The 12,759-nt window shown below is 36.1% G+C and overlaps 1 protein-coding gene across 1 annotated transcript; it reads left to right on the top strand.

The window, feature by feature from the left end:
• Positions 1 to 8,998: 8,998 nt before the first annotated feature.
• LOC108203843 (uncharacterized) lies at positions 8,999 to 12,363 on the top strand. Its single transcript, XM_017373048.1, has 2 exons — positions 8,999 to 11,544; positions 11,643 to 12,363. Exons 1-2 carry the CDS (start codon positions 8,999 to 9,001, stop codon positions 12,361 to 12,363), a joined length of 3,267 nt encoding a protein of 1,088 aa, XP_017228537.1.
• Positions 12,364 to 12,759: the final 396 nt, after the last annotated feature.

The following is a 12,759-nucleotide window of genomic DNA, read 5'->3' as shown; positions in this document are numbered from 1 at the left end:
TGACTCGTTTGAGCCCGGAAACAACTTGTTGCTTCATTATTGGCTGGATTGAAGTTGGAAACAACATGTAGCATCATTCTAGAGTCGTTTGAAGTTGAAAACAACTTGTAGCTTCATTTTCGGTTGTTTATAATTAGAATCAACTTGTAGTTTCATTCTTGACTCGTTTGAGCCTGTAAACAACTTGTTGCTTCATTATTGGCTAGATTGAAGTTGTATACAACTTTTAGCTCCATTCTAGACTCGTTTGAAGCTGAAAACAATTTGTAGCTTCATTTTAAGTTGTTTAAAATTAGAATCAACTTGTAGTTTCATTCTTGACTCGTTTGAGCCTGGAAACAACTTGTTGCTTCATTATTGGCTAGATTGAAGTTGGAAACAACTTGTAGCTCCATTCCAGACTCGTTTGAAGTTCAAAACAACTTGTAGCTTCATTTTCGGTTGTTTAAAATTAGAATCAACTTTTAGTTTCATTCTTGACTCGTTTCAGCCTGTAAACAACTTGTTGCTTCATTATTGGCTAGATCGAAGTTGGAAACAACTTGTTGCTTCATCCTAGACTCGTTTGAAGTTGAAAACAATTTGTAGTTTCATTCTTGACTCGTTTGAGCCCGGAAACAACTTTTTGTTTCATTATTGGCTGGATTGAAGTTGGAAACGACTTGTAGCTTCATTCCAGACTCGTTTGAAGTTGAACACAACTTGTAGCTTCATTTTCGGTTGTTTAAAATTAGAATCAACTTGTAGTTTCATTCTTGACTCGTTTGAGCCCGGAAACAACTTGTTGCTTCATTATTGGCTAGATTGAAGTTGTATACAACTTTTAGCTCCATTCTAGACTCGTTTGAAGCTGAAAACAATTTGTAGCTTCATTTTCAGTTGTTTAAAATTAGAATCAACTTGTAGTTTCATTCTTGACTCGTTTGAGCCTGGAAACAACTTGTTGCTTCATTATTGGCTAGATTGAAGTTGGAAACAACTTGTAGCTTCATTCCAGACTCGTTTGAAGTTGAAAACAACTTGTAGCTTCATTTTCGGTTGTTTAAAATTAGAATCAACTTTTAGTTTCATTCTTGACTCGTTTCAGCCTGTAAACAACTTGTTGCTTCATTATTGGCTAGATCGAAGTTGGAAACAACTTGTTGCTTCATCCTAGACTCGTTTGAAGTTGAAAACAATTTGTAGTTTCATTCTTGACTCGTTTGAGCCCGGAAACAACTTGTTGCATCATTATTGGATGGATTGAAGTTGGAAACGACTTGTAGCTTCATTCCAGACTCGTTTGATGTTGAACACAACTTGTAGCTTCATTTTCGGTTGTTTAAAATTAGAATCAACTTGCAGTTTCATTCTTGACTCGTTTGAGCCTGTAAACAACTTGTTGCTTCATTATTGGCTAGATTGAAGTTGGATACAACTTGTAGCTCCATTCTAGACTCGTTTGAAGCTGAAAACAATTTGTAGCTTCATTTTCGGTTGTTTAAAATTAGAATCAACTTGTAGTTTCATTCTTGACTCGTTTGAGCCTGTAAACAACTTGTTGCTTCATTATTGGTTAGATTGAAGTTGGAAACAACTTGTAGCTTCATTCTATACTCGTTTGAAGTGGAAAACAATTTGTAGGTTCATTTTCGGTTTCATTCTTGACTCGTTTGAGCCTGTAAACAACTTGTTGCTTCATTATTGGTTAGATTGAAGTTGGAAACAACTTGTAGCTTCATTCTAGACTCGTTTGAAGTGGAAAACAATTTGTAGCTTCATTTTCGGTTGTTTAAAATTAGAATCAAATTGTAGTTTCATTCTTGATTTGTTTGAGCCCGGAAACAACTTGTTGCTTCATTATTGCCTGGATTGAAGTTGGAAACAACATGTAGCTTCATTCCAGACTCGTTTGAAGTTGAAAACAACTTGTAGCTTCATTTTCAGTTGTGTAAAATTAGAATCAACTTGTAGTTTCATTCTTGACTCGTTTGAGCCTGGAAACAACTTGTTGCTTCATTATTGGCTAGATTGAAGGTTGGAAACAACTTGTAGCTTCATTCCAAACTCGGTTGAAGTTGAAAACAATTTGTAGCTTCATTTTCGGTTGTTTAAAATTAGAATCAACTTTTAGTTTCATTCTTGACTCGTTTCAGCCTGTAAACAACTTGTTGCTTCGTTATTGGCTAGATCGAAGTTGGAAACAACTTGTAGCTTCATTCTAGACTCGTTTGAAGTTGAAAACAATTTGTAGCTTCATTTTCAGTTGTTTAAAATTAGAATCAACTTGTAGCTTCATTCCAGACTCGTTTGAAGTTGAACACAACTTGTAGCTTCATTTTCGGTTGTTTAAAATTAGAATCAACTTGTAGTTTCATTCTTGACTCGTTTGAGCCTGTAAACAACTTGTTGCTTCATTATTGGCTAGATTGAAGTTGGATACAACTTGTAGCTCCATTCTAGACTCGTTTGAAGCTGAAAACAACTTGTAGCTTCATTTTCGGTTGTTTAAAATTAGAATCAACTTTTAGTTTCATTCTTGACTCGTTTCAGCCTGTAAACAACTTGTTGCTTCATTATTGGCTAGATCGAAGTTGGAAACAACTTGTAGCTTCATTCTAGACTCGTTTGAAGTTGAAAACAATTTGTAGTTTCATTCTTGACTCGTTTGAGCCCGGAAACAACTTTTTGTTTCATTATTGGCTGGATTGAAGTTGGAAACGACTTGTAGCTTCATTCCAGACTCGTTTGAAGTTGAACACAACTTGTAGCTTCATTTTCGGTTGTTTAAAATTAGAATCAACTTGTAGTTTCATTCTTGACTCGTTTGAGCCCGGAAACAACTTGTTGCTTCATTATTGGCTGGATTGAAGTTGGAAACAACATGTAGCATCATTCTAGAGTCGTTTGAAGTTGAAAACAACTTGTAGCTTCATTTTCGGTTGTTTATAATTAGAATCAACTTGTAGTTTCATTCTTGACTCGTTTGAGCCTGTAAACAACTTGTTGCTTCATTATTGGCTAGATTGAAGTTGTATACAACTTTTAGCTCCATTCTAGACTCGTTTGAAGCTGAAAACAATTTGTAGCTTCATTTTAAGTTGTTTAAAATTAGAATCAACTTGTAGTTTCATTCTTGACTCGTTTGAGCCTGGAAACAACTTGTTGCTTCATTATTGGCTAGATTGAAGTTGGAAACAACTTGTAGCTTCATTCCAGACTCGTTTGAAGTTAAAAACAACTTGTAGCTTCATTTTCGGTTGTTTAAAATTAGAATCAACTTTTAGTTTCATTCTTGACTCGTTTCAGCCTGTAAACAACTTGTTGCTTCATTATTGGCTAGATCGAAGTTGGAAACAACTTGTTGCTTCATCCTAGACTCGTTTGAAGTTGAAAACAATTTGTAGTTTCATTCTTGACTCGTTTGAGCCCGGAAACAACTTGTTGCATCATTATTGGATGGATTGAAGTTGGAAACGACTTGTAGCTTCATTCCAGACTCGTTTGATGTTGAACACAACTTGTAGCTTCATTTTCGGTTGTTTAAAATTAGAATCAACTTGCAGTTTCATTCTTGACTCGTTTGAGCCTATAAACAACTTGTTGCTTCATTATTGGCTAGATTGAAGTTGGATACAACTTGTAGCTCCATTCTAGACTCGTTTGAAGCTGAAAACAATTTGTAGCTTCATTTTCGGTTGTTTAAAATTAGAATCAACTTGTAGTTTCATTCTTGACTCGTTTGAGCCTGTAAACAACTTGTTGCTTCATTATTGGTTAGATTGAAGTTGGAAACAACTTGTAGCTTCATTCTATACTCGTTTGAAGTGGAAAACAATTTGTAGGTTCATTTTCGGTTTCATTCTTGACTCGTTTGAGCCTGTAAACAACTTGTTGCTTCATTATTGGTTAGATTGAAGTTGGAAACAACTTGTAGCTTCATTCTAGACTCGTTTGAAGTGGAAAACAATTTGTAGCTTCATTTTCGGTTGTTTAAAATTAGAATCAAATTGTAGTTTCATTCTTGATTTGTTTGAGCCCGGAAACAACTTGTTGCTTCATTATTGCCTGGATTGAAGTTGGAAACAACATGTAGCTTCATTCCAGACTCGTTTGAAGTTGAAAACAACTTGTAGCTTCATTTTCAGTTGTGTAAAATTAGAATCAACTTGTAGTTTCATTCTTGACTCGTTTGAGCCTGGAAACAACTTGTTGCTTCATTATTGGCTAGATTGAAGGTTGGAAACAACTTGTAGCTTCATTCCAAACTCGGTTGAAGTTGAAAACAATTTGTAGCTTCATTTTCGGTTGTTTAAAATTAGAATCAACTTTTAGTTTCATTCTTGACTCGTTTCAGCCTGTAAACAACTTGTTGCTTCATTATTAGCTAGATCGAAGTTGGAAACAAGCTGTAGCTTCATTCTAGACTCGTTTGAAGTTGAAAACAATTTGTAGCTTCATTTTCAGTTGTTTAAAATTAGAATCAACTTGTAGCTTCATTCCAGACTCGTTTGAAGTTGAACACAACTTGTAGCTTCATTTTCGGTTGTTTAAAATTAGAATCAACTTGTAGTTTCATTCTTGACTCGTTTGAGCCTGTAAACAACTTGTTGCTTCATTATTGGCTAGATTGAAGTTGGATACAACTTGTAGCTCCATTCTAGACTCGTTTGAAGCTGAAAACAATTTGTAGCTTCATTTTCAGTTGTTTAAAATTAGAATCAACTTGTAGTTTCATTCTTGACTCGTTTGAGCCTGGAAACAACTTGTTGCTTCATTATTGGCTAGATTGAAGTTGGAAACAACTTGTAGCTTCATTCCAGACTCGTTTGAAGTTGAAAACAACTTGTAGCTTCATTTTCGGTTGTTTACAATTAGAATCAACTTTTAGTTTCATTCTTCACTCGTTTCAGCCTGTAAACAACTTGTTGCTTCATTATTGGCTAGATCGAAGTTGGAAACAACTTGTTGCTTCATTCTACACTCGTTTGAAGTTGAAAACAATTTGTAGTTTCATTCTTGACTCGTTTGAGCCCGGAAACAACTTGTTGCTTCATTATTGGCTCGATCGAAGTTGGAAACAACCTGTAGCTTCATTCTAGACTCGTTTGAAGTTGAAAACAATTTGTAGCTTCATTTTCAGTTGTTTAAAATTAGAATCAACTTGTAGCTTCATTCCAGACTCGTTTGAAGTTGAACACAACTTGTAGCTTCATTTTCGGTTGTTTAAAATTGGAATCAACTTGTAGTTTCATTCTTGAATCGTTTGAGCCTGTAAACAACTTGTTGCTTCATTATTGGCTAGATTGAAGTTGGATACAACTTGTAGCTCCATTCACTACACCATAAGTGCTCATATGCAACGTTTATTCCTAGTGTTGCATGGAAACTATTGCGATAGACCCTTGGTTTTCTATCTTCTGAAACAGAACTCACATGGCGTTGCATTACAGGAGTTTGTAGTGTTGCATTATAGCAGTAGACATTCCTCGACCCACTGTTCTGACGTGGCAGTGGGCCCCCAGAGCCTGACGTGGCAGTGGGCCCCACGTGCTGACGTGGCAGTGGGCCCCACTGCAGGACCCACTCTGGTGACGTGGCAGTGGGCCCCCACGTGCTGACGTGGCAGTGGGCCCCACTGCAGGACCCACTCTGGTGACGTGGCAGTGGGCCCCACGTGCTGACGTGGCAGTGGGCCCACTGCAGGACCCACCCTGGTGACGTGGCAGTGGGCCCCACGTGCTGACGTGGCAGTGGGCCCCACTGCAGGACCCACTCTGGTGACGTGGCAGAGGGCCCCACGTGCTGACGTGGCAGTGGGCCCACTGGAGGACCCACTCTGGTGACGTGGCAGTGGGCCCCCAAGTGCTGACGTGGCAGTGGGCCCCACGTGCTGACGTGGCAGTGGGCCCCACTGCTGGACCCATCGTGCTGACATGGCAGTGGGCCCCACTGCTGGACCCTCTCTGGTGACGTGGCGTGGGCCCTAGAGGCTGACGTGGCAGTGGGTCCTACTGCTGGACCCATTTTGATGAAAAAATCTTTGAAAATTTTTGAAGGCCAAGGGAATTGAACCCATGACCTCTTACATAACAAAACATGTAACACACCACTCCACCAAACTTACATTTATGTTGTATGTTGTATAACTTAAATATAATTGTGAAATGTGGACAAAGTAGGTAGTTTAAATAACTTGCGTTGTCCCGAACACGAATTCTATTTTTTTTAAATTCATTTTCGACGATCTAACCGTACGGATGTTAATATATATCAAATTTAGTAATATGTAATTTTTTTCAAAAATTTTCATATTTAGACGGTGTGAGTCTATAATAGTCAAACCGGTCAAAAAAGGTAGTCCAATGGATTAGTGTTGTCTCTAAAACGAATTCTATTTTTTAAAAATTAATTTTCGACGATCCAACCGTACGGATGTTAATATCTATCAAATTTAATAATATGTAATTTTTTCCAAAAAATTTCATATTTAGACGGTGTGAGTTTTTAATAGTCAAAGCGGTCAACGGAGATAGTCCAATTAACCAGTGTTGTCCCGAATACGAATTCTATTTTCTAAAAATTCATTTTTAACGATCCAACCGTACGGATGTTAATATCTATCAAATTTAGTAATATGAATTTTTTTTCAAAAAATTTTATATTTAGACGGTGTGAGTTTATAATAGTCAAAGCGGTCAACGCAGATAGTCCAATTAACCAGTGTTGTCCCGAATACGAATTCTATTTTCTAAAAATTCATTTTCAACGATCCAACCGCACGGATGTTAATATCTATCAAAGTTAATATTATGTAATTTTTTTCTATGTATTTTCATATTTAGACGGTGTGGGTTTATAATAGTCAAAGCGGTCAAAGCAGGTAGTCCAATTAACCAGTGTTGTCCCGATACGAATTCTATTTTTTTAAAATTCATTTTCGATGATCCAACCGTACGGATGTTAACATCTATCAATTTTAGTAATATGAATTTTTTTTTAAAAAAAATTCATATTTAGACGGTGTGAGTTTATAATAGTCAAAGCAGTCAAAGAAGCTAGTCTAATTAAATTGTAATTAAATCATATAACATATACGTATATATCATATAAATTAAAATTATTCACTTTAATTTAAATACAAAAGCACATATTCATTTTAAAAAAATAAATTAAATCATATTAAATATACATATATATATATATATATATATATATATATATATTTACTAAAATTAATAATTAAAAAAAGTTAAAATTCAAATATACGTATATAGGAATTATTCGTGTTGACAGAGTTTCCTAAATTTCAGACAAGGCGGCATTATTTCCCCCCTTTTTTCATCAATCTCATTTCAGTACTCTATCTCATTTCGCTCTCTCGACATTTGGACACTCTCTCCTCTCTCAACTCGCTCGACTCGCTTTCATCTCTCTGGATTTCGCTGAACTTTGGAGGCACCTCTCTGGATTTCATCTCTCGACACCTCCATTTCATACATCTCTCACATCTCGATTTCATTTTTATTTTTGTTCTTATTTCTTTTTTTCTGATTGTGCAGGAATCTCTGGTTGAGGGTTAGTTGGGGGTTAATCTCAGGTTGCACTCTCTATCTCTATCTCATTTCATTTTTATTTTTTGTGACTATGCATGCTGCTGATTTGTAATTAGGGTTTGTAAATTTAGGTTTAGTTAGTTGGGTTTTTGTATATTTATGGTTAATTAGGTGTTTTATGTTTGATTTGTTAGTGGGGTTTTGTATTTTGTGGTCTGGATTTGTTGTAATTAAACTTTAATTAGGGTTTTGTATATGGTTTTAATTTGGGGATTTTTGTATGCCTATGTTTTTATTTTTTATATGCCTCTGTTTTTAGTATGTTTTAGTATGTTTGTTTAAGTTAGATATTCAATATATGCTTGTGATTTGAAAGTCTCAATTCTAGATTCACTTGTGTCTAAAGAACTGAAGGTTTTATTTATTAGTATGTCGTATGTCGTATGCTTGTATGTTGTTATATTTATACTACAGTATGTAAATTCTGGGATTTCTCAAAATGGGTTGTCGTGATTGCTCCTGGTTGCCTGAACTGAGGTTTAGAGCATTAAGTAAATGTTATATGTTAACATTTAAATTGTGAATGCTTTTAGTCAAAAATTAATGTTAGCCACCATAATATGTGAAACATGATCTCTCCTTGTCTCAACTTTTTTCTTTACAACAGTTCTCATTATAGCATACTTGTTTAAATATTTTAATTTCTATGAACAGGACGTTTGCTACTCTGTTTACGGGGATTTTGTGTGTGAAGAATATCTTTGCGATTCAGGTAAATAACTAACTCACTTTGAAATTTCAATGGACTATAAGTTTCTTGTATATTTATTTGTGTGTGCCTTTTTGATATCTATTTGTGTGCATATTTTGTTATTCGAGTTCTTCAATTTTATTATTTGATATATACTTGTGTGTGCATATCTTGTTATGTGATTTTGTAAAATCATCTGATGCTATATATGTTTGTGTTAGCTAATTTTAGGTAGTTTATTCATCTGATTTTGATATTTTATTTTTTTCGTAATATGCTCTATTTTAGGATCCTGCTGGTCTTGTTATGTATGTGTGGAGATAACATCTATTACACTATATTAATGTGCTTAAACATTACAGGAATTTGTTAGTGTGTTACTAGCCTGTTATTTGTGTGTGCCTTTTTGATATCTATTTGTGTGCATATTTTGTTATTCGAGTTCTTCAATTTTATTATTTGATATATACTTGTGTGTGCATATCTTGTTATGTGATTTTGTAAAATCATCTGATGCTTTATATGTTTGTGTTAGCTAATTTTAGGTAGTTTATTCATCTGATTTTGATATTTTGTTTTTTTCGTAATATGCTCTATTTTAGGATCCTGCTGGTCTTGTTATGTATGTGTGGAGATAACATCTATTACACTATATTAATGTGCTTAAACATTACAGGAATTTGTTAGTGTGTTACTTGCCTGTTATTAAACAATGGATGATGACCAAACTGTTTGGATAGGGCTTCCTAGATACAGTGTGGAGTATGTCAACGGGATAAAATCATTTCTGGAAAATGCTTTTCCCATCTTTGGGAAAGGCAATGAAATGAAGTGCCCCTGCAAAAATTGTTTGGATCGTAAATGGCATCCTCGAGATGTAATTTACGATCATCTCATTTGCAGCGGCCCTTCGTCGATAAACGTGAAATGGATTTGTGATATTTCACGTTCAAAATCAAGATCTACTGATGACATTATGGATCATGAAATGGGGATGGGATTTGGGGATAATTTAGATGCCATGTTTACTTGTACGGGTCAGAAGTATGAAAACCTAAAAGCTTGCGGGGATGCACCGAATGCAGAGGCTAAAAGGTTTTATGAGCATGTTAAAGAGGGCAAGCAGCCGTTATATCCTGGCTGCAATAATTTTTCTCGCTTAAGTTTCATAATCAGACTTTATTATCTCAAGTGTGTTCATGGAATAAGCGAGGCTGCCTTCGGGGAATTGCTGAAGTTGATCAAAGATGCTTTTCCCCAAGCCCACCTTCCCTTGTCGTTTAATGCCGCAAAAAATGTTATTAAGGATTTAGGTTTAGATTATAAAAAAATACATGCTTGCCCGAATAGTTGCATATTATTTTGGGAAGAAAATAAGGATAAAGATGATTGTCATGTTTGCGGTACTTCGAGGTGGGTTCTACAAGAGAAAAAAGGTAGTCATGCTAATGATGATCCCGAGAAGGTAATTCTCAAAGTGCCAGCAAAGGTTATGCGGTACTTCCCCCTAAAGCCAAGGCTGCAAAGGCTATTTATGTGCAAAGATTTCGCTAAGCAGATGACATGGCATGAAGATGGACGAATAAAGGACGGGAAACTAAGGCATCCAGCTGATGCCGAAGCCTGGAAGATGATGGATGATCTATATCCTGAATTTTCTGCAGAAAAGCGTAACATTAGGTTAGGTGTAGCATCAGATGGATTTAATCCATTTAGGTCGATGAATTTAAGTCATAGTACATGGCCAATTGTACTAGTAAACTACAATCTTCCTCCTTGGGTGTGCATGAAACAAGAAAACTTGATACTTTCAACATTAATATCCGGTCCTGATTCTCCGAAGAATAATATTGATGTTTATATGCAGCCATTAATTAAGGAGTTGAAAGAATTATGGGATGTTGGGGTGGAAACCTATGATGCATTCACCAATCAGAATTTTATTCTACGCGCAAGAGTGATGTGGACGATCTCTGATTTCCCCGGTTATGCCATGTTGTCGGGATGGAGCACAAAGCGGTACTTAGGCTGCCCTGTATGCCATTACGAAACTTCTGCAGATTACTTGAAACATAGTCGAAAATTATGTTACATGAGTCATCGGAAGTTTCTCCATCCTACACACAAATGGAGGTTTGACAAGAGAAGGTTTAATGGCAAAATTGAATTGGGGGAGAGTCCTAGTATTCTATCTGGAACAGAAGTTGAAAGTTTGCTGGTGGGGTACGTTAACAAATTTGGGAGGGCTAAGGAAAAGGGTAAAAAAACAAACTGCCCTTTTAAGAAGAAATCAATTTTCTTTGATTTGCCATATTGGCGTCACAATCCACTTAGGCATAATCTTGACGCAATGCACATAGAAAAAAATGTGTGTGATAACATATTAGGTACTTTACTTAATATGAGGTTCAAATCGAAGGACCATATAAATGCGCGTTTAGATTTGGAGGAATTGGGTATAAGAAAGGCGCTTCATCCTATTAAATCTGCTGATGGGAAGCATCTAGAAATAAGGGCAGCGATATTTGATATGACGAATAAGGAGAAAGAATTATTTTGCTCGGTGTTGAAAAATGTGAAGCTGCCCTACGGTTGTGCTTCCAATATTAGCGGGTACGTGCACACAAGCGAGAGGAAGATTGTTGGCTATAAAAGCCATGATGCACATTTTATACTACACTACTTGTTGCAATTCTGTGTGAAAAAAACGTTAAAACCCGAGGTTGCCTTGCCGCTGATTAGATTAGGTGCATTTCTTAGAGGTTTATGGAGCAAGGCTGTAGAGTTGGATGATATTAAGAGGCTGCAGGAAGAAATTGTCGAAATACTATGTCATTTCGAGATGATTTTTACGCAGCCTTTCTTTGATATAATGGTCCACTTGCTTGTACATTTATGCCGAGAAGTCCAATATGGTGGACCTGAGCACCTCCGCTGCATGTTTACAATCGAGCGCTACCTTGGGAAGTTGAAGACCTATGTTCGAAACAGAAGTAAACCGGAAGGTTCAATTGCAGAAGGTTATTTAGCAGAAGAATGTGTGACATTTTGCTCAAGATTTTTGAATTCTGAAGTTGGAACAGGGACTACAGTATATTCCACTAACTTTGAAAAAGCTACAGGGGAAGTAGAATATCATATTGGCACAGGGAAGAGTAAAGATGGTAAAATCTTTAAACTAAAAGATACTGATTGGGAAGCTAGTCATCGATATGTTCTTTTCAACTCTGATAATAAAGATATGGAGCGCTTAATTGAGTAAGTTCTTGACTCTATGTCTTAATTTTATTTAATATTATAAATTATTGTCCCTTTTTATACATGCCTAAATTTTTTTCCCATGAATACTATTTTAGGGAGCATCGAACTTTAGTGGATGGTCATGCAGCTGGTTCAAGAAGATATAAAAGGGAGCGCACACATACCAACGAGTTATCCAAATGGTTGAAGGAAGAGGTTCTGAAAAGGGGCAACATGTGTAAAGAGTTAGAGGTGTTAGCATTGGGTCCAAATCGAACAGCTAGGAGGTTTTCTGGTTATGTAATAAACGGGTTCAGATTTCATACAAAATCGAGAGATTCTCGATGTACCACACAGAACAGCGGGGTATTTTTGACTGCTGAAACCACTAGCTTCGCTAGTTCAAAAGACCAGAACCCTATAATTGGAAATGTCAACTACTTTGGATCAATAATTGATATTTTCGAACTTGATTATTGGGGAGTTTTTAGGGTGGTCCTTTTTAAATGCTGCTGGTACCAAGAAGAGAAGGATTACTACGGTCTTACTAAAGTGAATTTTAGTAAATTATGCCACAAGTCTGACCCTTATGTGTTGGCAAGCCAAGTTCAACAAGTGTTTTACGTACAAGATCCAACTGAAAGTATGTGTAATTATGTTATTAAGAAGATGCCGAGGGATTGGTCAGATCCTGAAATCCACAACGCAAGTGAAGAAGATGTCAGAAAAGCTCCATCACATAATGATGACTTTAGATGCCAAATAGAAACTGAAGTTGCTGACGGGAGTTGGACTCGAGATGATGTGCCCCTAACCCAAGTCCCTATTCCCTCTTAATTAGTTTGATTTTATTTGTCCTATTGGCTGTTGCTTATTTCAATGTAATTGAAAATTTATCTTGGTTTATTCAATGTAATTGGAACTTTGTTTTTCATTTCCTTTATGTGCTAGTGATGTATTTACCAACTCTGAATATTCATTATCACGTACATGCACTGTCATAGTTATAATGTCTACTACTTGAATTTTTTTCATGTATATTTTCATTCTCATAATTTTATTGGTTCTGATGTATTCATTTGATACAGGATGGCACCTGAGGAATTTAATGTCAGGTTAAACCATAATGGACAGTTCAAGAAGAGTTCTTATGTTGGTGGAGAGGTTTTTGTTGTAACACGTGTTGAGCTCGATCTGTTTTCATATACTGTCCTCATGGAGTTTGTTAAGGAC

This window comes from Daucus carota, chromosome 7 (genome assembly GCF_001625215.2).
Source record: "Daucus carota subsp. sativus chromosome 7, DH1 v3.0, whole genome shotgun sequence".
Lineage (NCBI taxonomy): Eukaryota > Viridiplantae > Streptophyta > Magnoliopsida > Apiales > Apiaceae > Daucus > Daucus carota.
Note: the sequence above shows the minus strand (reverse complement) of the source record. Positions and strands in the feature narration are given on the sequence as shown.